Source organism: Capsicum annuum, chromosome 11 (assembly GCF_002878395.1).
Source record: "Capsicum annuum cultivar UCD-10X-F1 chromosome 11, UCD10Xv1.1, whole genome shotgun sequence".
Lineage (NCBI taxonomy): Eukaryota > Viridiplantae > Streptophyta > Magnoliopsida > Solanales > Solanaceae > Capsicum > Capsicum annuum.
This window is the reverse complement of record NC_061121.1, coordinates 232,476,167-232,503,873: the sequence shown is the minus strand read 5'-3', so window position 1 is coordinate 232,503,873 and position 27,707 is coordinate 232,476,167. Positions and strand designations below refer to the sequence as shown.

Genomic DNA, 27,707 nt, shown 5'->3' with positions numbered 1-27,707 from the left:
GATATAGTTCTCCTCCTTCTTATTTCGTCCAGAGTGGAAGAAGTTTTTGATGCATGCTCAGCTGGAGCCTCGCTTTGATTAGCTAGTATAGTGGGTGACTTACTAGTCCCCTCTCCGGCAGCCACATCTACTTGTTTACTGATATTCTTGCTTTTGGTAACCGGAATCATTACTATAATAAGAGAAACAAGCGGATTCAGTGGTCAACTATGACTTCACATACAATATAGGCACCCGTAACCGAGGAGGCCCGGGAGAACCAGCTCATATCCTTATACTTCCCATGCATACCTTTATGACAACCCAAAATTCGGATAGCATCATGTCGCATATAAAAGGAAATAATCACCTGTATAAGCTCGAGCACACATATATATGTATATACAATACTTGGCCGTTGGAGCCATCACGTCTATTAACAAAACACCACCTTGACTATACATTAGGTCTAGAAAGCCTCTAGATAATACACAAAGTTTAACTAAGGTCGGGACACACCCCGCCATATAACTAACTTCTATACAATACCAAAAGTGACTGGATATAACACGGAAAGCCCCGAAGCAAACTGGAGCTCACCAAAAACAGCTGGATATCCTGGCTCCTACTTGTGCGGTGTATGAGCTGAGGTACCTGTGCCTGCAGCATGAAATGCAGGTCCCCAGTGGGGGACGTTAGTACGAAATATGTATTGAGTATGTAAAGTTGTAGATAATCACATATGATATAGGAGCTCAAAGAAATCAGAAACAAGTGAATAAATCATAATAGGAGTGGACCGCACTTACTAGAACTTGTGACAACTTGTACATTGTATTTATTTAATCACTTTACCTTCGTTCTTATCATCTTTGGAATCATTACTGTACTATACTGTGACCATTGGCTGCCTCCAGTACATATCAACTGGGATCGACCCATGATAGGCTTATGCCCCTGGGATACCACCCATAAACACATAAATAGGGATCGACCCATGATAGGCTTATGCCTCTGGGATACCACCCGATAAGAGAGAACTTCCATCACTTAGTTCAATTAATCTTTGAGATTGTTATTTCGGTCGCCACCGCATTTTTGATACTTTGAAATAATGATACATCAATAAGAGACATATAAATAGACCATCAATGCAATAACGATGAAGTAAGAACTCATTGGCACATCAATGAAGTGTTTTGGAGTCATCAATGCCATAACAATGAAGTAGGAACTTATTGGTATATCAATGAAACGTTTTGGAGTCATTATTAGCACATGGATCTTGTTTGAGTAACCGGATACCTTCTGACATTCATTAGTGCAATAAACATGTAAGATTTGAAAAACAAGTAAGTATTGGAATGTCTTGACATCTTGTAGGGTGAAAAAAAGTTCATTGGTAACGTAGGACATCATACAAAACCATTATGGATCACATGTTATTGAATAACTTTGGAAACTTTCTTAATAGAACAATTGTTCACTTTCATGCCAAAGATATGGTATAAAGTATGCTTTACATACCTGACTGTCAACCTTCAATACTAGTCCCAAATGGACTTCCCATCTTTTCGGATTACTTATCTACAATGAACATATATAGCAATCTAGTATTAGCAACCAAACGTCACAATTCAATTATTTGAATTCACCAAACTAGTGGTTAAGTAGTAAGCCTTAATTACACCATAAAGGGTGTCACTTTAACCCTCTTATACTCCAATAACATTCACATGCCATGCATATTCATACAACATCCTCCAATATCAAGTTTGGATTCATTTATTCTTCCAACCAACCATTAAACCAAATTGAGCCATAAACATAAATAATTATCAATTCAATAGTATATCACCATATCCACCTTCCATAACTCAATTACCGTATCTAACTTTCATAACTCAATTACCATATCCACCTTTCACAATTCAATACAACCAAACCATGCAAAATAGTCCATAATCCTATTTCCATCACCTTTCAATAACAACCAATACATATAATTCTCTATCACACATATACATATGGAAAAGAACAAAGACAAACAATATTCATACCTTAGAATTCACCTCTTGATTATGCAATCCTGTTTGCACAAATAATAGGTGCCGTTCGAAGCTCTCAAGATGACAAACGCAGTTATCGGATTACTTTGAAATTTCTACAGTTGAATCAAAAGTAATTTAAAGGTTGGCTAGGGTTTGTTCTTTCTCAATGATTGATGATGAAAATGAGTTTTTGAACTCATATACATGTATATATACACATATTCCCGTCCATAATATAATAGGAAATGACCAAAATACTTTTAAAATTTAAATAATGTCAAATCTGTCCTTTGGTGGACTGTTTTGATAAGCTAAAGTAGATCGACCATAACTCTTTGCTCCGATATTGGATTTGGGTGAAATTGGTATCGTTGGAAGGATAATTCAAAGGGCTTTCATTTCATATAAAGTAGGCCACCCAGTTCATCCTGTACAAGGAGTTATGGTCGTTTGAAGTTGACCCTAAAAATCTGTTTTGATAGGCTGAAGTAAAACGAGTATAACTCCTTACTTAGGCGTTGAATTTGGATGAAACCAATTGCATTGGAAAGAAGACTCAAAGATCTTTATTTTCATAGGTCGCAGATCTCCCAGTTCATTATATTAAGGGAGTTATGATCGTTCGAAGTTGATCCAAAAATTCAGCTGGCCTCAGTAGTTTGTGTGCAGGAAATTTTCCTGCACATTTACTATTCCCAAATATCTCGGCCATCGTTTTATAGTTTCGAACGTTCTCGATTATATCCGAAACCTATCCGTTTTTGAAAATCTTTATATCATTGGAAAACTTATTCAATAACCTTCGCATGGAACCATCGACGAGCAAATTCCAGTATAAATAAAATAAAAAAAAATAATTTCATATAAATAAGACCAATACACGTACTTGAATACACCAATACACGTACTTAAATACGGGGCGTTACATAGGCATAATAATAAACATGTTCTTTAACTTGACCTCAAATCATATTAATGACCTTCAACTTTGGATGTGCACAAGTAGACACTTAAATTTATATAAAATTGAACAAGTAGACACACACGTCCTATATGATATAATACAAGTAGGACGCTATGCAGAACAAGAATTGTCGATATAGGATGCCACATAGGACATATATGTTTATTTGTTTAACTTTATACAAGTTTAAGTGTGTACTTGTGCACATTCAAAGTTGGAGGTTATAGATGTGATCTGAAGTGAAGTAAAAGTACATGTTTATGTATTGTGCCGTTATTTTAAAGTACAATCTACGTCCTAATTTCTTTTGAACTAGAGGAACTAATAGTTAAATTTAGAGTTTTAAGATATCGTCAATAGATTTAATTTTATAAAATATACCTCTACTTAGGGATCATGTGGTAGGATGCATTAAAATAATAATACATGCATTAGTTGTGTATTGCTAATATCTTATTTGGTACACTTTTTCAACTTACGTATAACAATTAGTCATATATTCTATTGTGTATTATGCTATAGATAATCAATACATGAAAAAAACTTTGGTATTAGCAATGCAATAGACTTTAATGAATGCACTAACATGGATAAAGACACAATAGCCGGTCAAATTTTTTTCCACATCATCTTTATTATATTCACAACAACAACAACAACATACCCAGTATATTCCCACATAGTGGGGTCTGGAGAGGGTAGAGTGTACGTAGACCATACCACAACCTCTAGTGAAGTAGAGAGGTTGTTTCCGATAGACCCCCGTCTTAGAACCAATAGCAGTATAACAAACACAAACATAGATGTATATAAACTAGCACAATATGCAAAATAAACTAACACCGTTAGCCACAAGATAATACTAAAACTATCTATCCGAATTCCGAAATCATAAACATCACTCAACACACGAACAAGAAACTTTCGACACAAATAAAGAACGTTCCCCTACTATTACCGATGCACTCCCACCCCTTAACCCTCTACCTCGATTCGCATCCTCCACAACTTCCTCCTTAAATTATAACTGCTCCATATCATGCCTAATCACCTCCCTCAAATAATTATTTCGCCTACCTCTGCCCCGCCTAAAACCATCCATAACCAGTGTCTCACACCTCCGCATTGGAGCATCAGAGCCCTTCCTCATCACGTGCTCGAACCAACCTAATCTCACTTCTCGCATTTTATCCTCCACCAAAGCCACTTTCACCTTCTCCCAAATAATCACATTCCTCATCCTATCTTTCTTGGTATGACCTTACATCTATCGCAACATTCTCATCTTCACCACCTTCAGCTTTTGAATGTGGAGTTCTTAACTGACCAACACTTCGTTCCATATAACATAACCGATCAAACTATCACTGTAGAACTTAACTTTAACCGATCAAACTATCACTGTAGAACTTAACTTTAAGCTTCGAAGCACCTTCCCATCATCTTTATTATATTAGTGGAAAAGGATTTTTATAAATATTTTTAAATTTAAAAAGATAAAATTACAAATTACTTTTTAACACATCAAACTAATTAAATATTATATAACAAATAATTTTAGCATAATTAATAGTTACATTACTAACACATTATATTTACGTTAATGTTTTCTTAGTACTATTTAACAAACGCGCCGTTTTGGTCCACTCCAAAACATTTCTTCTTCCATTAGCTCCGCCCCCTGAGCTTCAACCTTTTAGCAGTCCACAGTGTTTTTCAATGGGGCGAAAACGAAAGAGCGAAGATGGAGAAAGGGAGAACGAAGAAGAAGAAGAGAAATCAATGAAAGTTAAAAGGGTCAAAGAGAAGGAGTTTAAAGAAAGCATGCGATCTTCAATGATAAAGAACAAGGAGAAAAGATCAGCTGTACATGCTAAGTTGAAGCAACAGAAGAAGATGGAGAAGAGGAAAAAGGTTAAAGCTCGTGAAGCTGCTGAGAAAAAAGCACTGGAGCTAGGTGAAGAGGTAAAATCGATGCTGTTTTTTTTTTTTTTTTGGCTGTTTTTAGTGTTGAATTTGTGAATGGATATTTTGGGGTTGTTTATTTATTCGAATTAATTAATGGGTAGATGTTGATTTGTGGAATTGCACTGGGTGTGTTGTTGTTTTTTTGATTCTTGATTGTGAAATTTGCAGTTTTTTTTTTTTTTTTTTGGAGTTTTTAGTGTTGAATTTGTGAATGGAGATTTAGGGGTTGTTTATTTATGTGAATTGAGTGATGGGTCGATGCTGTTTTTGTCTAATTTTCAAGAATGTTTGGTTCTTACTGTGTAGTTTTTGATTCTTGATTGTGAGGTTGAGCATTGTAGTTCTTGGTTTTCAGTGTTGAATTTGTGAATTTGGGCATTTTGGGGCTGTTTATTTATGTGAATTGATTGATGGGTAGATGTTGTTTTGTGGAATTACACTGGCTATGTTGTTGTTATTGGTGTACGGCTTTGTTTCTTGATTGTGAGGTTTGTTTCTTAATTTAATTTGGGGTTGTTTATTTATAGTAATTAGTTGATGGGGCGATGTTGTTTTTGTCTAAATTGCAAAAAAAATAAAAAAGGTTCTTGGGATGTAGTGTTTTGGGGAATTAGGGTTTAGGATACACCAAAAAGAAGAAGCTAGAGGTTAGAGAAAGTATGCGACTTTCAATGATAAAGAACAAGGAGAAATGATCAGGTGTACATGCTAAGATGAAGCAACAGAAGAAGTTGGAAAAGAGGAAAAAGGTTAAAGCTTGTGAAGCTGCAGAGGAAAAAAAGCATTGGAGCTAGGGGAGGAGATAAATTTACACTGATTTCGTTGAATTGGCATTGTGGGGTTGTTTATTTATGCGAATTAATTAATGGGTAGATGGTGATTTGTGGAATTGCACTGTGTATGATGTTGTTTTTGATGTGGTGTTTTGATTCTTGATTGTGAAAGCTGCAGTTTTTTTGGAGTTTTTAGTGTTGAATTTGTGAATGGAGATTTTGGGGTTGTTTATTTATGCCAATTAATTGATGTGTCGATGTTGTTTTTGTCTAAATTTAAAAAATATTTGGTTCTGAAAGCATTGGAGCTAGGGAAGGAGGTAAAATAGCTTCTAAAGTTTGCGGCTCTTAGTGTTGAATTCATGAATGGATGCCCCAATGAAGAGGTGCGAGAGGTTGGCCATGGATGTTTTCAGGAGATATAGGGGTGGGCCGAAGTATTGGGGAGAGGTGATTAGATAGCATGTGGAGTAGTTTCAGCTTACAACATGACCTTGGATAGGAAGTTGTGGACGTCATGGATTAGGGTTGTATGTTAGCAGGTAGTAGAGTCTGGTCTTGGTTATCATTCCATGCCGGTAGTCATGGTGTTACTCTTTAGCTTCTTGTTCCTTGATTTATATTATTATTTTTTAAATGGTCATTTTTATGCGAACTGATTAATGGTTGCTGCTATTCTTGTGAACAGCCTCCACCGAAGATGGTACCTCGTACTATTGAGAATACAAGGGAGTTGGATGAGACTATTTGTTTACCTGATGATGAAGAGGTTTTCCCTTATTCTTGTTTGGTTCTTCAAATTAACAGTGAAACAATAGTTTTAACTTTTATTCATTGGGGGTTTGCCTATTAATTATTTTGTTCTCCCTAATTTTGTTTGAAGCTATTTGCCGGCAACGATGTTGATGAATTTAGTGCAGTTCTGAGGAAGGATCGTAGTCCGAAAGTATTGATTACAACATCCCGTTACAACTCTACAGTAAGCCTTAACTTTTTGTGTTCCCTTGTTTCTTTTTATAATTGATTTGACTTTGGATGTAATTGAACAAATAATTTTGGCATTCCATTTTGCAGAGAGGACCTGCATTTATTGCCGATCTTATTTCTGTGATTCCTGATGCTCATTACTATAAACGAGGGACTTATGACCTGAAAAAGGTTCTTACTTGCCTTGTCTTTCTCATTCCTTTCATGTTTCTTTGTGATATGGACACCCTTATACTATTCAAATGAGAGGAGTTTTTCCATTGTACTAGTTAAAAGTTTTCATTGCATTTCGTAACTTTCTGCAGATTGTCCAATATGCAAATGAGAAGGAGTTTACTTCTGTTATTGTAGTCCACACCAATCGCCGTGAACCAGGTCATTCTCTCGAACAAATTGCTTTCTTGATTCCTTTAATAATAGCTGTGCATTGTATTTCTGCATTGACTACCTTTCCAGTTTCTTTGTCAGTCTGAGTTGCCGGCTTGATCATTTTTTTCATTTTCATTCTTTAGATGCTCTTCTCATCATTGGTTTACCTGATGGACCTACTGCTCATTTCAAGCTCTCAAAGCTCATGCTACGGAAGGATATCAAGGTTCCGTAGTTCTCCTTCTAAATGGATCCTTCTCTTCTCCCCCACCTTTCATGAAAAAAATGAAGGAAAAGAATAGGAAAGTACGGAACACTTAAAAACTTATACTGTTGTCTAGTTGTTTCTGGTACAGTTGCTACGTCTTACACCGCATTACCGTTTTATTAGATTCATACAAAAAGAATCAAATGAGCATGAGCTGGTCTTGATGATACTGGTCTGTAATTGATATTTTGACATCTAGTGAGTTGTATGAAAATTCGTTGTTCAAAGTTATCTGGTCCTCTTTGAAATTACTAACATTTTCAAATAGATGATGTTTCTGATTTCAAGTGAAAATTTCATCCTATTGCATTGCCACATGTCATAGTGTGTTAACAGTTAGTTTGGTTTTCCTTTGCATTTATTTTGAGTGGTTCGCATGTATGTCTTATCATCGTTGCGCTACAATAAGCAATCAGGAATTGAGAAACTGTGTCGTACAGGAAAAAAATTGAGTGCTATTGAACCTTTTAAATTTATGTATCGTGTATTAAAACCTTTTCCTTATCCTTAATTGGCATGACTTTTTAGATAGTTCAGTTTTCCTCAGCATAATTTTGGTGACTAGTTCATGTGTATGTTGTTTCACGTTATAAGTAATCAGAAATCAGAGAACTGTATTGTAAAGGTTTTAGAACGAATGTTAATGAACCCATTTTTTAATTTATGTATCATGCGTTCCTTCTGCTTAAGTGGTGTGCTTGTTTCCAGTTATCCTACCTTATTGATTTAATATCGTTGAGGTACAACGAATAGGGTTAATTTGAAGCAGAATGTATGACTAGTAGATGTACAACTAATGACTCCTTTATTGCTTGCAGAATCATGGAAAGCCAACTAGTCACAAGCCTGAGCTAGTTTTAACCAACTTCACAACACGTTTAGGGCATCGAGTTGGGAGGTAACACTATTATTTTCCAGGATTTTTTAATAATTCTCGTAATTGTTTCCACTTTCTTATTATTGAGATATTCAAACGTTGATAAAAGTGTTGATACCTTTTGCTTATTACGAGATAGAAATAACTCTCTTTAGATTATCCCTCCTCTCTGAGAAACTTATGTTACAAGATGTTTACTGCTTTTTTTTGTCTAGGATGATACAGTCACTCTTTCCACAAGACCCCGAATTTCGTGGCCGTCGAGTTGTGACCTTTCACAACCAGCGTGATTTCATATTCTTTCGCCATCATCGGTATGTCCTCGTTAACCATCGTGTCATCCGTTTCATTTTCTGAATTTGGATATTAAGACTCGTACTAACATGTTCCACTGATGAACTTATTCGCTTTTGTGAAGCTACATTTTTGAAACCAAAGAGGACAAACAGAAAGATTCAAAAGGTAAAAAAAGCAAAGTTGAGAAGAACCCACAAGAAAGGACAATTGCGCGTCTTCAGGTTCGTGGTTCTGATTCATATCTAAGACCTAAATGTAGCCAATTCAAGCACCTTAACTCGAACAAAAAGGATTTCTAGTGGCTGTCCAAATGAAACCGAAAAAGATACAATCCTCTTGTATCTAATCAACTAAGCACATAACTGAACAAAAGTCCACACCCCACTTGCACGAACACACTGGGTGTGCCATTGTTTTGTAATTAAACAAAAGCATCCGTGAAACAACTTTGCAATTAACTACAATTGGAATCCCGAGTCAAAATCTTATGGATTTCCTTTTCATTTGGGGTGAGAGGAGGGACGGTATGAACTTATTTCACCCCATATTTGGTCTTCATTTTGTCCTTCCTATATGTGAGAGCTAGGACTATCAGAAACAGCCTCTCTACTTCATCCTCTCTAGTGGTATGGACTGCGTACACTTTACCCTCCCCTAACCCCACTTTGCGGGAATACACTGGGTATGTTGTTGTTGTTGTTGTTGTTGTTGTATCTGTGAGAGCTAGACGGACGTTATGTTTGTCCTTAGTGGTCGATCAGTAGCATTTTGGATGAATGTACATAGTTTTGATGGTGTCCATAGTTCACCGTTTTTTGTTTCTTCTTGCACACCACCTTCCAGCAATGGACGGACGTATAGCCTGACGTTGGTTTGATGTTTTCCAACTTACAGGAATGTGGTCCGCGATTTACTCTCAAATTAATCAGTCTCCAACATGGTACTTTTGATACCAAGGGCGGGGAATATGAATGGGTTCACAAGGTAATCCATGTGATAATATGCTGTCCAGTTTGTATAAACTTTTCAACCGGAGCTTGTGCTTCACCGTATGTCTAATGAATTCTCAGCTAAGTTGCTCAGACTCTCCAAAGATGTTGCCGCACCTATGTCGGATTCTTCAAAAATACACTATTTTCGGAGGATCCGACACGCATCCGTCCGACATTTTCGAAGAGTCCGAGTAACATGGGAATTCTGAACTTGTTTGTCATCGGCAATAAATTCTCTAATCCGTCCTGTTTCTATTTCAGCCGGAGATGGATACAAGTCGACGGAGATTTTTCTTGTGATAATGGTGGATCTTTCTGCTGTTGGGATTTCAATGTATCCATACCATGTAAAAGAAGAATATCAACTATCTGAAGCAGTTCACTATGAAAATTTTGCTCTTTTCTATTTAACTGTTTTTTTCTGGGTGGGAGCACTTTTGTAATGGACTATATATATCCTGCAGTAATTTAGTAAAGAATAGTCTTTGTTTTCACCATAACAGAAGTTGTATGTGACCTTGAGCAACAAGATGGTTAATTACTTTAGTTAGTGATGCCATGGGTCAGTTCCTTGTTTTTCTTAAATCAGTGACTTCGATGAATGGTAGGACACTGAAGGAGAACTCATCGATGACACGAAGATTGTGTTTCTGTTGTTGGAGGGGTTCTTACGCCTCGAGTCAACAACATATCCAGTGAAAGTTCACAAGTGAGGTTTGGGGAGGGTAGAGCGTACGCAAACCGGACCATTACCTCAAGGAGGTAGAGGGACCTCGAGTCGCTTCAGTCCCAAACAAGTTACTTACGACTATATGAATCCTCATTTCTTCATATAGTTACATATTTGGAAGTGCTTCATGAGATTGAACTATTTAAGGGAATTTGACAACTAATGTTAAATGGGAAGCTGAATCCCAACTGAGAATAACAGAATTGACAACCCTCAGGTACTATATTTCTTAAATAGAATAATCTTATTGAAAAAAAAAAAAGGCACAACAACGCTACATAATAGTTCATGTTTTTCTAGTACAACAACAAACTCAGTGTAATCTCCCAGATGAGGTCTCTCGTCTGAGAGGGTAAAGTGTACGCATGTCTCACCCCTACCTTGAGAAGGTAGAAAAGTTGTTTTTGATCATGGTTTTCTAGTACATCTTTCTGAAATGCAAACTATATTAATCTTTCTTTACGACATAATTGGGTCTCTATTTCATTCTCTTAATGAACCTGCATATATTGGTTGCCTCTATATCACCTTTAACATTACACAGAGAACAACTTTTGACCCTTGAGTAAGTAACCATACAACAAGTATAAACCCTTCCAGTAAGATGCAAGTAGAAGAAGAAACCTCTGATACCAATTCGTGCTCATGCATCAGTAATATGACTTTTTACTGGTGGCCGATAGGCTTCTTTCTGCGAGCACCTGTCGAAAGAAAATCAACATGCATTAAAAGAGCGACGCAATTTTGGGAGATCAGATGCGTAACAACTACTAAGGGACGCATAATACATAAACATGCCCTTTAACTTGGTTTTAGATCACATCTACGACCTCCAACTTTGGGTGTGCACAATTAGACACTTGTATAAAGGTTGAACAAGTAGACATATATGTCCTATGTGGCGTCCTACGTGGCCAATTCTTGTCCTACATGTATTATGCCACATAGAACATGTGTGTCTACTTGTTAACTCTATACAAGTTTACTTAAGTGCCTACTTGTGCACACCCAATGTTGGAGGTTATAGATGTGATTTGAGGGCAAGTTGAAGGGCATGCTTATGTATTATGCCACTAAGGGAGCCAAAGATATGATGCGCATTCTACAAAATTTCTGGTCATTACAAGAAATATAGGCACCACATACCACAATACAACATTCACTGGCCTTATTAACTCGGCTGTCGTTAAAACTAATACAAGATAATGAGGGAATTTATGTATTAGACAAATGCATGCAAAAGAGTAACTAAAGGCAAAAAAAAGTTGCTCTCAAATAACAATACCTGCATTATTCTTCATCATGTAACAATTCCGACATGATTGTATAAGCAATTCCTGCATTACAATCCCTACATAACTAGTTCGCGAACTAAACAACCCCTAAACATATTAACACGTTAAAGATACTTCGGCTTATAGACTAATCTAGAAGCTAAAATAATAGGCCTCTGATGAAAGAAAGAAAAAAGTTAAGTCATTTCACTTTGCGGAACTAAAGCTGGGTTACAGTTTTCCAGTATAAAGCAAATCATTTTGCAAATTAGGGACCTTAATTTCCTGCATAGCATACTCAATCTTTTGGGTTAATCAGAATGCAACTAACAGTTAACATTTCAGATTTATTGTGGAAAACGTTAAAATCCAATAACTATTTCTATGTACTTTAGATAATAGACAACTTCATAGCAGCTCCTACTGAAACAAGAAGTTTTTCCCAGGAAAACTAAATATAACATTCACGCAGATGCTGCCTTCTCATCTCAGATTATAAAAATCAAGTAGGACATGCCCAAATACCAAAATCGTATGGTTAGTTTTAAACTAAATACTTGAATGAATTTCTACTTTTAATCCATTCATATCAACGACTAATGTAGCTCTATGTATCAGTTTGGAAAATGAAATATAGATAGTTGACAAGAACACATGCAGAAAGTTACTTTCATTGTTATATACATAGAGCCAGTAGTTAAAGTGATATACAGATGGCGATAGGAGCATATACGATGTCTAATGAGCACAATTTCTTCATAACACCATGCAGCATGCAAAGAAATCTAATGCTCAGTTTGAATGTGGAATGTAGCTTAGATGAAAGAGCAGTAGACAATCAGAAACACATCAGGGCACTCACACTGAACACCAGTACCAAACAGTTTCACATGTATCGATCCAACTAAATTAACTGAAAAGAACCGTTGGAATTATAACATAACTTGGGACAGCCAAAAGCCTGAGATGAGAAGTTACATTTTCAGAACCTTACCGGCAGAGCGCTTGCTCCAGAGCACCTGAGTATCGATGGTAGTAAGATGTTCATCATCAAGTCGCTTCCATGTTTTAATAGAGTTGACAGCTCCCCACCCTCCTTTCCCCGTTTTCTCCAAAGATGCTACTACCATCCTTGCCCTCCTTGACCATCCAGCCTTCCCATAAGCGTGATATCCAAATCCTCCAGCGTAGCAAAGATTTATGTTCATCAACTTGCCACAAAAATCATTTATGTGATCATGGCCTGCAAATGCGGCCTTTACATCACCAGCTTCCACCATGGTGGTGAAGAAGCCGGAATTTATTGAAGCAGAGCTTATGCCTTCTTGTCTAACCCCAGTGAAGTTTGATGAGTCAAAATTTGCATATTCAGGAAGCGGAATATGAAAGTAAGCAAGGCCTGGAGCAGGAGCCTTCATACCATTTGAATTCTGTGTGTAAGCTTTCTGCATTTGAAAGGCTAATTGAATTAGTGTCAATGCTCACAAGTTAGAGATACAAAGATAAGTGATTAATATAACAGCACCAAACTAAAGGTTTCGCACACGTTGTCAACAATAATTGTGGTACCTTAAGCTTCTTAGAGGTGCGTTGAAACCAGAACTGTTGAGAGGCTTTAATCCAACCATAACCAGGGATGGACTGAACAGTAGAGTAATCTCCACTGTCAAGGAAATACAGATTGAGGACGGACTTATTAGCCAGCTCGGAACCCTCAATTCCATGGACTTCCAGATTATAATTCCCAAAACCATCAATATCAGGAATATCAGGAGGATTCAACTGAGATAAAGTATTTTTCATGCCAACAGTATGTTTCATCACGCCTTCCCTAGTAAGTGTAGATTCTTGGTCATGATTTCCTAGTATAGCAGCCCATGGTATGTTTGAAGATATGGCAGGAGCAAAAGCAGAATCCATGGATTTTGCAGCATCTTTGGCATCAAATCCATAAATGTTGTCCCCTGCAATGGTCAAATTGGTTTAAAACACTTCGGAAAGGTTTTGAGCAGCCAGCAAAGCCCAGTGCTTATGGAAATTTTTTGATGTAAAATTAGAGTTGTTATTAAGAGGCGTCTTTTTCGTTAGGTGTTTATATAGATTAAAACTTGACAAGAAGATGATTTTAAGTCCGTAGATTTCAGAAAGAACTCACAACAATGAGTGTTCTATATATAAGGTGTGGTTAGTTGCTCAATAAGTGATCTCAAACCTGCATTAAATCAAAAGGCCAGGAACAAGTAATAGCATTGAATTTTTGAGTTCAAATTTGATTCACATTTACAGATTTTCTACGCAACAACTCAAAATGCACTTAAATATCCTACTTGCAGCAAATAATTAATCAACTTAATGCACCTAGGTCAGAAATTTTAAAAACTTTTTGACAATAACCAAACTCAAACAACAACAAATTCGAGATCATTCCTCTTCCTCGAGCAAATATAATAATACTCAACAAATACTTAATGACAATATTCAAGACTCTTAGACTGCATGGCCAAGCTCCTAGAACCAAAAGTAATTTTTCTTATAAAATACTTATTTTAGTAAACAAAATTGTTTGGGCTAAGCTTTTAGGACATAAGTGTTTTGAGCATTCAAAAAAGGTAATAACAACAACATACCTAGTGTAATCCCGCAAGTGGAGTCAGGGAAATGTAGGATGTACGCAGACCTTATCCCTACTTTTGTGAAGTAGAAAGGTTGTTCCAGTAGAAACTCAGCTCAAAAGAAAAGTTTTCGAAGCCGGATTGCAAATAAAATATGACAACAAGATACAATGCAAACGAAGCAACAAATAGTAATCCACATTGAAAATAAAAAACTAAGTTTACCATTTAATGGAGTACTACTAATAAGTTGAAGACGAGAGGAGACTAGTCCCCGGTGAAAACTCAGCTAGCTCAGGTTGCTGCTAACCTTCTAACCTAATCCTCAACCTCCATAACTTCCTTTCCAGGGTCATGTACTCAATAAGCTGAAATTGTGCAAGTCCTATCTAAGCACATCTCTAAGTTTTTCTTCGACCTAGCTCAAGCTCTCCGAACTCATTCTATTAACCGGTAAAAAAAAACATTTTAGAAAGGCATAATAATACATAAATACAACGGCGAAGTCAGGATTTTCACTAAGGGGGTTCAAAATCTAAAAAAGTTAAGATACAAACTTGTCGAGGGGGGTTCAACATCTACCATATATACATAAAAAATAATTTTAACCATGTATAAATAGTACAATTTTCCATCTAAGGGGGTTCGGATGAACCCTCTCGCCTAAAGGTGGCTCCGCCTCTGCACAAACATGCCCTTTAACTTAGCCTTAGCTGTCATCTATGCCCTCCAACTGTGGAAGTGCACAAATAGACACTTAAAACTCTAATAAAGTTGAACAAAGTAGACACACGCATACACATCCTACATATCAGATCACGTCAGATTTGACACGTAGGACACTTGGGACACGTGTGTTACTTGCTCAATTTCATGATAGTTTAAGTATCTACCAGCGCACAACTAAAGTTAGAGGGCATACATGTCAACTAAGGCCAAGTTAAAAGCATTTATGTATTATACAACAACAACATACCCAGTGTATTCTCACAAAGTGGGATCTGGGGAGGGTAAAGTATACGTAGTCCATATCACTCAGATGGTGTAGAAAGGATGTTTCCGATAAGACCTCCGGCTCAAGATAAATAACAGTATAACAAACAAAAAAAACATAAAAACAAACAACGAAATGAGATAACAAACCGCTGGATAATAAATGAAACAAGACACCCACAGGGTAATACTATAAACTATCTATTCGAAATCACAGACAATCACCAAAACACCATGAACAAGAGACTACAAGAAACTAAAGGCACAGATACAAAAAAAGCACTCTTCCCTACTATTACAAACATACTCCTACCTACCAACTCTCTACCCTAATTTGCGTCCTCCACACCTTCCTATCAAAGGTCATGTCCTCCATAAGTTGTAATTGTTCCATGTCAGCCTAATTACCTCCCTCCTATATTTCTTCGGCCTACCTCTACCCTGCCAAAAACCATCCATAACCAACTTCTCACACCTCCGTACCGGAGCATCCGTGCACCTCTTCATCATATGTTGAACCATCACAACCTCACTTCCCGCATATCGTCCTCCACCGAAGCCACTCCCACCTTCTCCAGAATAGCAACATCCTCATTTATAGCTTTATCTCTCCTGGTAAGTCCACACATCAATAAAAACATCCTCATCTCTGTCACCTTCAACTTTTGGATATAGGAGTTCTTAACTGGTCAACACTCCACTCCATACAACATAGTCGGTCTGACTGTTACTATGTAAAACTTACTTTTAAGCTTATCACACAAGACTGCACCACCCATGCCTTTTAAAACACACATACTTCCACCGTTCACTTTTACTTGTTACATTTTGTTTTACGAAAGTCAATTTGACAGAATATTTTAAATATAGACATTCGAAAACTATACAAAAAATATTATAATTTGCAATCCTTCAAATTCCATGCAGTTTGATTCTCGAGATGCAATGATACATTAAATACACTTAACGAAATTCCTAGTTTCGCCACTGCAACCCAAACTCAACGCCAAACATAACCAGCAGCAACAACAAAAATCAACTATTCAGAGTGAGCGTGTGTACCAGTGAAAACAATGAGATGAGGTTTCTCAGCACGAATCATCCTGATAACAAAATCAGTAGTATTCAGATCAGAACACGAATGCATTTGCTCCGGCAACACATCTTCACACGGCGTCGTTTTACCGTCACCATAATGCATATCTGCTACCTGCAATATCCTAAATTCACCATTTTTTCTATCAAATCTCAACTCCGATGATTTACTCACTTCAAATAAGCTCAAAATTACGAAAATTAGCAATAATTTTGTCGAATATGGGGAATACATAGCTATGATATTCACACTTTTTGTATAGGATTTGTGGAGAAGAATGAAATGAAATGAGAAAGTACTGATAAGAATAGACACTAATAGTTTTACGCTTTATAATAGTTAAATAGAGTAATAAGGATATTACTTTCCCTTTTCTATATTACGAATATTCTATTTAGAAACTCGAATTAAATCACGTCTCAATGGAATATCTGAATTTGTAGTAGAATGTTTAATTAGATGCTTTATAATAAGTGTTAAAAACAGTTATATCTATTTTTATTTGTTAATTAAATACTAGTTAAGTTGATTGATATAAAATATGTTACCTACTTTAACAGAAAAGCGCATAAAATTTTATGATTTATTAAAATATCATATTTTATATAATTAATTTAATTATTTAATAAATAAGTTATAGTAATTTATTAAGAGGTAAGATGTTTAATGCAAAGAAGACTTAATTAAAATATATTGATAAATTTAAGGAACTAACTAGTATGTATCATATTGGGATACTTCGATTGAAAATGTTTTTTAACAACCTTTAAGATAGAGCTATATGCATATTTTTTTTTTCTATTTTATTTTGTGAAATTATATTAAATGCATTTGAATTGTTTTATTGACTTATTATGCCAAATATAGATAATCACGAGATGTTTTTTTTTTTTTTTGTTGGATTCTCGTGACCAGATTGTCAAATTCTAAATTTTGTCAGTTTACTCGTGCAGCACGAGTCGTGATTAACTTTAAAATTATTATTATTATTATTTGCACCCTTGTGGTGTGGCTCACTGGTCGAGGTTGAAAACCCACTACATCTACCTGAAATTGATTCCCAGGTAGGGCCTTTGAGTCGAGCTTGTCGCATCGGACTTGCCTAGTGCGGTTAAAAATCTCTGATATTACTTGGCATGTTGTGCACAGGGGTTTACCCAGTGCGCACATCCGAAGGGGTTAAAAACTCCGGGTAGGGCCTTTGAGTCGAGCCTGTCGCACCGGACTTGCCTAGTGCGGTTGATGTTACTTGCAGGCTGTGCACATGGGGGTTTATCCACACATCCGAAGGGTATAGCGGCTGCGACTTTTTCTGAAATTTCCAAAAAAAAAAAAATAAAAAATCGTGTGACGTGAAAAATGACTAACATAAAAATCGTTATCTTTTTAGAACAACAATGATATATATATATATATATATATATATTGATCAGTGTCAGACATACATAAATTTTATTTCTATAATATCTGATATTCTCTCATATAATAAGAGGAAGTTTGAGGAGCTTTGCGATAAGATGATTATTTAGACTCTCGAGATTTCAATTTCATCTATGTTACATATATTGGAGAAAATGACATAAAAAGCACTTATAAATTATAAGATTAACAACTTAAAATACTTAAATAAATATATAAAATTTGAATGATTTTTCAAATTTCACCGTAACAAAGAGAGTAACATATGTGATACGGATATTCAATATCTAGTCCTAGATAAGAAGACTCTGTTAGTAGTTCAAAGAGGAATATCTTAGTTTGTTATGCCCGCTTAGAAATGGGGGCATTTTTTGTATTTTAGAGAATTTGTGCTTTGCAGTAGTTGTACGAGATGATTGTACACGGTCTTATTCCTCCTTTAAGAAGATGGGAACATTGTTTTTGACAGATTTTCAAAAATAATGGAGAAAAGAATAAGAATAGTAACCACAAATAGTAGGACAATCAAAGCAAAGAAAATAAAAAATAAGGGTAAAATAAAAAATACAATACTAAGAGAGTTACTTGATTAGAGAAATTAAACAATGCTTGAGTACTTACTAACTTTTATTCTAATCCTCAATCTCCATATTCTTTTATCTAAATTCATGCCCTCAATATGTCATGTGTACTCCCGTGACGGCTCTATCTAGTAAGAAAAAAGACAACCGCCTAAGGCCCCCAAATTCGAGGGGCCTCATTTATTTATTTTTTAGTAATAATAGATTATAGGCTTTTATTAAAAAAATATTAAATATTATTTATAAAAAAAAAAAATCTTATATAAAAATAAAGAATTATTAGAAGAATTTTAATGTATTTAAAGTATGTCTTCATAAAGATTAAATGCATTTGTTATATTAAAGGAAAAATTTATTAAATCTACGGTTACAAGAATCTGTATACTAGAAACAACCACTTCAACTAGTTCAAATTTAAGAACAAGAACACAATGAAGTATGGAAAATACCCTCAAGAGATGTATTTTATTTTCAGAAATAAAGATGAAACAGAAATGGCCAAATCGCCCAAATTCACGGACTTTCCTTCAGGAAATAATTCCCCTCACTATACCCGATATTGAGGAATTTTCCCCCCAGAATAAAATGACCAAACAAACCAACTGTAGCGGTACCTCAAACAACTGGAATATTTTCGAACTCACTGAACGTTTTGAGTAATCACACCGAAAATTTTTAAGGCAAGAAGAGTGTTTTTATTCTGTAATTTTCGTTTCTAAACCTGTGAATAAAAGCAGGTTTATATAGCCACAATATGCCTTTTCCGAAAAGAGGCAATGGTTCACTTTAAAGGTTGCACCTCTTTCTGAAAATTCACATCTGTTCATCAAAGAGTGCATCTTTTCCTGAGCAGTCATCTCATGTCATGAAACAGTGTATTACTTCGTTGAAGGATTGCATCCATTTGAAGCATGCATCAGTTCATGAAGCAGTGCATCAGTTCACTTGAAACAGTGCAACTGAAGCATCAGTTCTGTTCGAACTGCATGCATATTATATAAATGGAGTATCAGAATGGTATGTTCGGATCTCAAATAAATTTTGTCCAAAAAATAGATATCATCGATCGATTATTTTCAATATCCATATCCAAATTCAAAGCCAAGCGAGCGACGACGACGACGCGAGGCATCTCTTATTTCTTGCCTCATTTACCATGTGGAGTAAGTGTTTTTGATTATAACCACTTTCAAGTTCTCTTCTTCCACCAATGTAGGAGAAAGAGTAAACTTTTTAATTTGGGAGTACACTTTCCATTTTAGTGTCTCCTTCCCTCCACTATTTTACTCTTCATTTTTTCATTCACACTTCTTTCATATACTATGAACCCAACAATTTATAACTTTGCATCTCAAAATTTAAAATATAGACTTTATTAACAAAAATAATTTTTCTTAAAAATTTAATGCCTCCATTTGATTTTCACCTTAGACCACCGATGTGGTTGAGCCGCCCCTGATGTACTCACATATGCATGTTACTTCTTTATCCTACATCTATACCTTTCCTAAAATCCGCAATAACCAACCTCCCGTACCCCCTCACAAGACTATTTGTATATCTAGATCATCTCAGTCTTGCCTCCTTAATCTTGTCCATTAGCAGTGGCGGAGCGACAACCAACGAAGGGTAGTCATATGAACACCCTTCGTCAATTTTTTATTCCGAGTATATAGGTTAAATATAGATATTTATGGTTATATACATGTTGTTCCACACCATTGACAAGCTAGAGAAACATAGTCCAGCGGTCAAGAGTGTGCATTTCCGCATCAACAACCCCATTTCCACATCAACAATCCGGGTTCGAACCTTGGCAGGTGCAGCAGTACCTTATTTTCTTTATTTTTTAAACAGTTCTTTGCCCAAAAAAAAATATGAACACCTTTAATCAAAAGTTTGACTCCGCCATTGTCCATTAGTACTTGTCATGTATATTTCAGTTTCTAATTTTATTCATGTTAGTATAGTCACTCATTTGAACCATCTCGGTCTTGCCTCCATTTTGTCCATCACTAACATCGCTCTTCCCTTATTATGTATATATCGCCGTTTTCAATCTTATATCTTTTAGTATAGTCACTTAGCTGAACCACCTCAGTCTTGCCTCCTTCATTTTGTTCATCACTAGTCATGTATATCTCTGATTCTAACCTTATCTCTTTCAGTATAATCACTTATTTATCTCAATTCTCAACGTTATCATATTGTCTATATAAGTAAAAAATATCATCCAAGGTGAGATAAGAGTAGGGGGTGGGTGTAGGGGGGCGGGGGGGTTAAGAACCAAAGTGAAACAATCCCCTGCTTCAAGGACCACTTTGATCACTTCTTCAAAAAAATCTCCTCATCAACTTCCTTCCCTCTCATCTTCAACACACACAAAAAAAAAATCCATAAACACTTTGCTCTTCACCCCCCACCCCCACCCCACCCCTCTTCCTCTCAAAACTATAATAGAGTACCTTTTTCTTTACTAACACAATGTCAATTCTAACCATGTCACTACCAAAACCCAATCTTTTCTCCAATCTCCCCACCACTCCACCCCCTACCCCCACCCCCCACGCCACCCCACCACCCATCCCCATCCCCAAATACCCCAAAAAGAACCACCCCATTTCCTCCAAACCCCCCCAAAAACCCGGCTCACCAATCAAGATTCATCACAACAACTCCAAATACCATAAACCGGTACAGCCGGGTCAAGTCATCACTTCCAACGGCGACCGTTCAGTCATCGTTAACGATAACGGAGTTTCATATCGACTCCCCGGTGCTCCATTTGACTTCCAGTTCAGTTACTCCGAAACTCCGAAAGCTAAACCGGTTGCAATTCGTGAACCGGCTTTTTTACCATTTGCACCACCTACTATGCCTAGACCGTGGACCGGTAAAGCACCAATGAAGAAATCGAAGAGGAATATTAAGCTCTTCGAGCCGTTGAATTCTGAATCAGAAAGTGGCGGTGGTGGTAAGCATTATGAAATGCTGAAGGCGTATCAGTTCGGGGTGTATGAAGGAAGGAAGAAGGAGAAGGTTTTGGGTGCTCCGTTGACGAAGGAGGAAATAAGGGAGCTTTTGAAACATTGTATAGCTAGTAATCGACAGGTTAATATTGGTGAGTTTTATTTGGAGTTGTAGGTAATGAATGTACTTTGATTTCTGTTATTATCTGTTGTCTTTGTACTTTCGACTATTATATTATTTTGTTGCAGTTACTGTCGTGTTAATATTGGTGAGGCTTATTTGGAGTTGTAGGTAATGTCATATTATTTTGCTGTAGTTAGTACAACAACAAACCCAGTGAATTCCCACATAGTGGGGTCGGGGAGGGTAAAATGTCGATACGACTACCTCCGAAGAAGTAGAGAGGTTGTTTCCGATAGATCCTCGGTTCAAGACAAAAGGACAGTAAATAAAGTCGTAATAGAACATGAAACAAGATGGAATAACAGAAGGAAGACACCCACAAAGTAATACCATACACTAAACAACCAAAGGCACCCACCACACCCAAACTCTCCTAACTAGCAGCTCCAACCTATGGACACAGCCCTAAGTCTACCAGCCCGGCTACACCAAAGCTCTCCTAACTACTGGCTACGACTCACCCACACATACTAGCCTTCTAACCTAATTCGCGTCCTCCATACCTTCTTATCTAAGGTCATGTCCTCAGTAAATTGGTTGTAACTGCTCCATGTCACGTCTAATCACCTCCCCAGTATTTTGTTATAGTTACTGTCGTGTTAATATTGGTAAGTTTTATTTAGAGGTAGAAAGGCTGTTGCCGGAAGACCCTCGGCTCTGGTGTGCGTACACACTATCCTCTGCAAACTCAACTCGTACTATTTCACTTGCTAATGTTGTTGTTGTGTGTTATAGAGTATCCCTAGAACATACAAGTATTAAGAACTGCTTTTGTGTAGCCTTCTCTTCACTAGTGGGCTCTTAACTTAACTTAGCGCATTTTCAAAGCTGGAAAGATGCAAGAAAACTGATGAGATGCTAGAGTGAGATGATCACGGGTGGAAATGGTTAGTGGAATTGGGCTACTATGCGCATTCGATCAGCTTTGAATAGCTATAAGTGAAGAGAGCTAGTAAGATTATAACTTAGGGGGACTACACTGGATATGTTGTAAAGATTGCACATTTTAGAGGCACTTCTATGCTTATAAACTCTCATCCATTTATTACTATTACACATGTTTTTTCTGATTGGTTAGACTAATACACGTATATTTATTCTGTATTCTATCTTGCATAAAATATATAGGTCCTGTGTAATTTGTGTGAGTATTATTATTGCAGGATTTCATAATAGATTTGTTTTTGGTTATGTTTTCAACCAAACAACGGTTAAGTTATTGCGCTAGGTCATTGTAAATTTTAAGTTTCGCTCATGTTGATTCATTGCATGTTCTCCATTCCCTCTGCCTTGCAAGGACTGGAAAGAGTGCCTAAGGAAGATTAGTGGCTTACTAGCAAAACCGACCCAAAACTGATTTGGGCTTGTGGCATAGTAGATAGTGGTTTGATTGTTTTTGTTGAGTGGTGAATTCTTTTATTTTTGTAATGGTGCTTTATCTTACTGTTAAAGCTTCAATCTTGCCCATGGATACCGTGGAACGTTGAGCCGATTTTGAAACCAAAAATAAGAAAAAAGGGTAAAAGGCAAAGTGTTTATTGCCCTCCTTTGGCAGATGTTGGGGGAGAGGAGGGAAGGGGCTTCTGGTGGAGTTGATTATTTATTGTTGATGGCATCTTGTTTTAGCTGAGGTCTCATGAACGATTTTCTTTTAGTTGAATTCTTACGAATCAATTGCTCAATTTTGTGCATGTTCTCCTGATAGGTTCTGAACAATTTTTCTTCATTCTCCCATGCATTTTGTTCTTTATTTTCTCTCTCTAACTTTTGAGCTTGTCAACAAGTTGTACTTCCGAATTTTTGATTGAAGCTTTGAATTTTATAGGTCGGGATGGATTGGTACATAACATGTTAGAGTTAATACATACCCACTGGAGAAGGAATGCTGTTTGTAAAGTTCGATGCTTAGGTGTTCCCACTGTTGATATGAACAACCTATGCCAATGCCTCGAGGTTTCTGTCAATTGAAGTATTGTTGAATTGTTTGGTCATTTTTTTTGGTTAAATTTGTTATCTATCCTAAAAGGATTTTCAAGCTTGCCAGCCACTGATCTACATTTTCAACATTATTAGGAGAAGACGGGCGGAAAGATCATTCATAGAGTGGGTGGTGTAGTTTATCTCTTTCGCGGAAGGAACTACAATCAGCATACACGTCCAAAGTACCCGCTGATGTTATGGAAACCAGCTACACCAGTTTACCCAAAGCTTATACAGGAAGCTCCAGAAGGACTGACCAAAGAAGAGGCTGATGAATTACGAATCAAGGGAAAGAAGCTACCCCCTATCTGTAAATTGGGTACTCGATCTACCTAAAAACTCCTATGCTTTTAGCTAATTTACATTAAAGCTTTTGCTTTCATACAGGTATTGCATGCAGATGAGGTTATAGGCAACACCAAACATGTAAATTGTTGGTCGCAAACAACTGATGACAGAATATCTGAACACGTCACTGTTAAAGTGATGAATCTCCTTCATAATGCTGTTCATAAAATACTCAGCACCACCTTCAGTGCATCCAGTCTTTTTTTATAGCCAATATGTGTGATCATGTTTAAACATTGTTATCGAGCACCGTTTGCTTCTCAGTTCTTGACGACTAACTGTGGTTGAAGGAGAGGCCAGAGAGTACTGTTGAGCTTTTTTTGGTGAAGCAATTGAGTGTAAGCTGATACTATTTCTTATTCTCCAATCTATCGACCTAAAAGTAGAAAAACTCTGTAGGTGGATTTTCTAAATCTGCATGAGACACATTTTATGATATAAACAAAACAAAGGCAAGGTCCTGTAATTTCATCTGTGACCGGTCTGTTTAATTAGGAATGTTCAATGTGCAATTTGTTTCTTTTTCTCCCCTCTTAAACTGACTTGATGTGCATTTCCTGTGGTTATCTTGTTTCGGTGCTTTCCAACTAGTTGTAAAGTTTTCTTAGTTGTATATATGTAACGTTTAACTCCAATTGCTCTTTCTTGCGTTCTCATCCATTTTGAAGTACTTGGGTATCTTCCTGTGCAGCGAAAAACGGAGTCTACCTTACACTAGTGAGAGACGTGAGAAGTGCATTTGAAGCTTGTCCACTGGTGAAGATTGATTGCCGGGGGATGCATGCAAGTGATTATAAGAAGCTAGGAGCTAAGTTAAAGGTTTTACTTGGTTGCTCTTCTTATTCTTTGTTTATACATTTGCTTGATTCTTACAAGCTAAGATCCCTGCATGACTTTCGCTTTTGCAAAGCATCTAAAATGTTTGTTCTGTGGCAAACATTAGTAAAGGAGTTTAATATTTGATCTCCACATTCTTAAAGAGAGAGAAGTATCTATTAAGCTTGGGCATACTCGAACTGCTCAACCCCTTTTATATATCTTTGCGCTTTCTATGTTTAAATTCCAAAACGTATTCTCTTAAGTTACACAAGGTCTATGCTAATTTCTTCTTTCAACGACAGGAGTTGGTGCCGTGTGTGCTGTTGTCATTTGATGATGAACAGATATTGATGTGGAGAGGAAAAGACTGGAAACCTATGTACGGAAATGCCCCTCCGGTTGAGTCCTCCAGGATTGGGGGTGTCACAAATGAAATCAATTCTTCAGAACGTTCAGGTATGCATGAAATACTGACACATCCAGGAGGCCAGTCTACAGCCACTTAAGATTTATCTTTGCAGTAACTTTGTTCCTTGTTTTTTTCGCTAGTTTTTGTTCCATTAGATGGGAAACATACAAGAATTTAATCCTTTCTAGCTATGTAAAAGGAGGGAGGAAAGTAGAAAAGACGGGGTTTAGTGGTCAAATAGGTTTTTTTTTGCTCGTGTGAAACGTATGCTTACTTTGAATCAACTTATACTTGCAACCAGAATAACCAGCCGTGTGCTGGTTTAGTTGTTTAATCGTGTTTAATACATCTCAAATGCAGAGTCTGGTTATATTTCTTTTGCCTATTTTTGTTGTGTCTCATCAAGAGTTGCGGAAAAAAAGAAGACAATGGTCAAAAAGACACTTGAAATATCATTTGTTTTGCGAGTTTCACACCTTAACTATCAGCGGTTCCCTTTTCCTACTGTATTAAAATACACTCCAACTCTCAGTTGTTCCTTTTTCGTACTTGAACTATCCTCATCTATGTATTAGAACACACTCCAACTATCAGTTGACGTAAGAAAATGGAAACAACTGATAGTTGGAGTGTGAAACTCGCGAAAATGTGATAGTTCAGATGTTTTTCGGACCATTAACTAAAAATATACTTCTTCCATTTTAAAAAAATGACCTACTTTCCTTTTTAATCCGTTTCTAAAAGAATGACCTCTTTCCTTCTTTGACAACACTTCAATTTCAACTTTCCACGTGGCATGTTTAAGACCACAAGATTAAAGAACATTTTGGTACATTCAACATAACCCTAGATAGACATGACATGGAGCAGCTACAACTTACTGAGGACATGACCCTAGATAGGAAGGTGTGGAGGGCGCGGATAAGTGTAGAAGGCTAGTGTGAGTGTGTGGGTTGTAGCAAGTAGTTAGGTGATTTTCTTGTGTAGCCGGGTTAGTATTCTTTGGACTGTGCCCATAGGTAGGAGTCTCTAGCTAGGAGAGTTTGGGTGCGGTGGGTGTCTTTGGTCTGTGTGTGTATGTTCCTACTTGGTGGGTGTCCTATTTCTTAGTCCTTATTTCGTAGTGCTCTTATTTCTCTTATCTCGCATTTTCTATGATTTCTATTTTTGTTATTTTATTCCTTATTTCTATTATGTCATCCATCTTGCTGCTTGTTTCATTACGACCTTGTTTACTATTCTTTATCTTGAGCCGAGGGTCTACTGGAAACAACCTCTCTACTTCTTCGGAGGTAGCAGTATGGACTGCGTACATCTTACCCTGCCCAGACCCCACTTTGTGGGAACACACTAGGTTTGTTGTTGTTGTTGTTGGTACATTCAACATAACTTTAATTTAGGACGACATGATTCAAAAGTCTTCTTTAGTTTCTTAAACTCCATGCCAAGTCAAAATTCTTTTTAAAACGAAGTGAGTAAAACATATGGGATGCTGCCTGGTTTTGGTCATACAATGATCACCTGTCTATATTGCCTAACGTTGCCCTTTGTGCAACTATATACTTGCTTCTTACATTCAAATTTTCCGAACTTTAGACCATCCTCTTTCTTGCAAGCTATAGCGATTATACGTTTGTTTTAATCCGAAATGCAGGCACTGCCAAAGATTATTCCAAAGCTGACACCAAAACACGGAGCTCAAGCCCTAAAATGATGTCCCTGTGGAAGAATGCAATCGATTCAGGCAAGGCATTATTGCTAGACGACATTGATCTAAAACCTGACGATCTCTTGAACAAGGTAGAGGAATTCGACAGCATTTCCCAGGCCATAGAGCACACATATCCCGCCCTGGTTTTGCCCAGTAAACATGTCCCCGAACAGTCAAAACTGACATGGAAAGGCAGCTCCGATAATGACTATGACAGCGATAGCGACGATGAGATGAGTGATGACGATTATCATGAAGATAAATATTACATTAACAACTCATTTGAAGCATTAGAGTCATCAGTTCCTAAAGGATTATTACCTGTTGACTTAATAATACAGGAGTTCAGTGATGATGAGTAACGTTGTGTATAATACACTCTTGTGGTGGGGCCCTTCCTTGGATCCTACGCATAACAGGAGCTTTAGCGCACCGAACTGCCTTTTTTAGTGATGATGAGTAAATAAGTTGGAAAGAAAATGCATTAGGAAACAATGTACCCAATATAGAAAGTCTTGTTTTTTATTTTTCATGTTTATTTAATACTTTTGTCTGTACATTTGTAGCATGTATAATGTATGAAATTACTAAGTTGAAAATAGTAAAATTGCATTCATGTAAAATAGTGAACCATCCTTAAGGCTGTAGCTTAGTCATTAATTCTTTTATTCATCAAAGTTCAATCTAATCTCCATTGAAATTAGGGAAAAAGGTTCGAAATATATCTAGACTTTGACGAAATTTGCTATAACATGCTTCAATTCAATATTTTTGTGGTTCAGCAGGTCAAGTATATGTCACAAAAATATGGTAATAAATAGCGAGGGGGTCATATGACCGCCTCAAAATTGAGTGTTTTACAACAAATTTTGCTAGAGTTTATTTCTGACTCTTTTCTCTTGAAATCACTGTCTTGGACTTGGCCTATCATCTGTATAATGTAGTTCATCATTTGTTGATAATTTTTTCTTTATTAGAATTAGAAGAAGATTGAAATGACTTTTAAATTTTATGAAAATTAAGATTGGATCTTAGTAAAAACAATAATATTAGATAA

General features: G+C 36.7%; 3 protein-coding genes across 4 annotated transcripts; 2 read left to right on the top strand and 1 right to left on the bottom strand.

Moving 5' to 3' along the window:
- The first annotated feature begins 4,571 nt into the window (after nucleotides 1-4,571).
- Nucleotides 4,572-10,084, top strand: LOC107847509 (ribosome production factor 1). Its single transcript, XM_016691793.2, has 11 exons — nucleotides 4,572-4,959; nucleotides 6,424-6,504; nucleotides 6,619-6,714; nucleotides 6,810-6,893; nucleotides 7,028-7,097; nucleotides 7,235-7,317; nucleotides 8,178-8,257; nucleotides 8,452-8,550; nucleotides 8,655-8,754; nucleotides 9,428-9,517; nucleotides 9,787-10,084. Exons 1-11 carry the CDS (start codon nucleotides 4,714-4,716, stop codon nucleotides 9,823-9,825), a joined length of 1,068 nt encoding a protein of 355 aa, XP_016547279.2. The 5' UTR covers nucleotides 4,572-4,713; the 3' UTR covers nucleotides 9,826-10,084.
- A 394-nt stretch (nucleotides 10,085-10,478) lies between these two features.
- Nucleotides 10,479-16,741, bottom strand: LOC107847508 (probable inactive purple acid phosphatase 29). 2 transcript variants are annotated; one of them, XM_016691791.2, is made up of 4 exons: nucleotides 16,197-16,741; nucleotides 13,099-13,493; nucleotides 12,508-12,974; nucleotides 10,479-10,956 (listed from the first exon to the last, which is right to left on the bottom strand). In XM_016691791.2, exons 1-4 carry the CDS (start codon nucleotides 16,462-16,464, stop codon nucleotides 10,899-10,901), a joined length of 1,188 nt encoding a protein of 395 aa, XP_016547277.2. In that variant the 5' UTR covers nucleotides 16,465-16,741; the 3' UTR covers nucleotides 10,479-10,898. The 2 variants fall into 2 exon arrangements, with proteins under 2 accessions (XP_016547277.2, XP_016547278.2); XM_016691792.2 differs by having other exon boundaries at nucleotides 12,524-12,974.
- A 3,660-nt stretch (nucleotides 16,742-20,401) lies between these two features.
- LOC107847956 (CRS2-associated factor 2, chloroplastic) lies at nucleotides 20,402-27,273 on the top strand. The gene is made up of 6 exons (XM_016692573.2): nucleotides 20,402-21,351; nucleotides 23,209-23,336; nucleotides 23,457-23,682; nucleotides 24,403-24,530; nucleotides 24,833-24,986; nucleotides 26,594-27,273. The coding sequence occupies exons 1-6, from the start codon at nucleotides 20,715-20,717 to the stop codon at nucleotides 27,010-27,012; spliced, it is 1,692 nt and encodes a 563-aa protein (XP_016548059.2). The 5' UTR covers nucleotides 20,402-20,714; the 3' UTR covers nucleotides 27,013-27,273.
- The last annotated feature ends 434 nt before the right edge of the window (nucleotides 27,274-27,707 follow it).

Coding starts and splice junctions, on each gene's coding strand:
- LOC107847956 (XM_016692573.2), top strand. CDS start 20,715: ATGTCAATTCTAACCATGTCACTACCAAAACCCAATCTTTTCTCCAAT. Junction 23,683..24,402: donor ACCCCCTATCTGTAAATTGG/GTACTCGATCTA, acceptor CTTCCTGTGCAG/CGAAAAACGGAGTCTACCTT. Junction 24,987..26,593: donor CAATTCTTCAGAACGTTCAG/GTATGCATGAAA, acceptor TCCGAAATGCAG/GCACTGCCAAAGATTATTCC.
- LOC107847508 (XM_016691791.2), bottom strand. CDS start 16,464: ATGTATTCCCCATATTCGACAAAATTATTGCTAATTTTCGTAATTTTG. Junction 12,975..13,098: donor GCACCTCTAAGAAGCTTAAG/GTACCACAATTA, acceptor TTTCAAATGCAG/AAAGCTTACACACAGAATTC. Junction 10,957..12,507: donor GCCGGTAAGGTTCTGAAAAT/GTAACTTCTCAT, acceptor TTCTTTCGACAG/GTGCTCGCAGAAAGAAGCCT.
- LOC107847509 (XM_016691793.2), top strand. CDS start 4,714: ATGGGGCGAAAACGAAAGAGCGAAGATGGAGAAAGGGAGAACGAAGAA. Junction 7,098..7,234: donor CACCAATCGCCGTGAACCAG/GTCATTCTCTCG, acceptor TTCATTCTTTAG/ATGCTCTTCTCATCATTGGT. Junction 8,551..8,654: donor ATATTCTTTCGCCATCATCG/GTATGTCCTCGT, acceptor GCTTTTGTGAAG/CTACATTTTTGAAACCAAAG.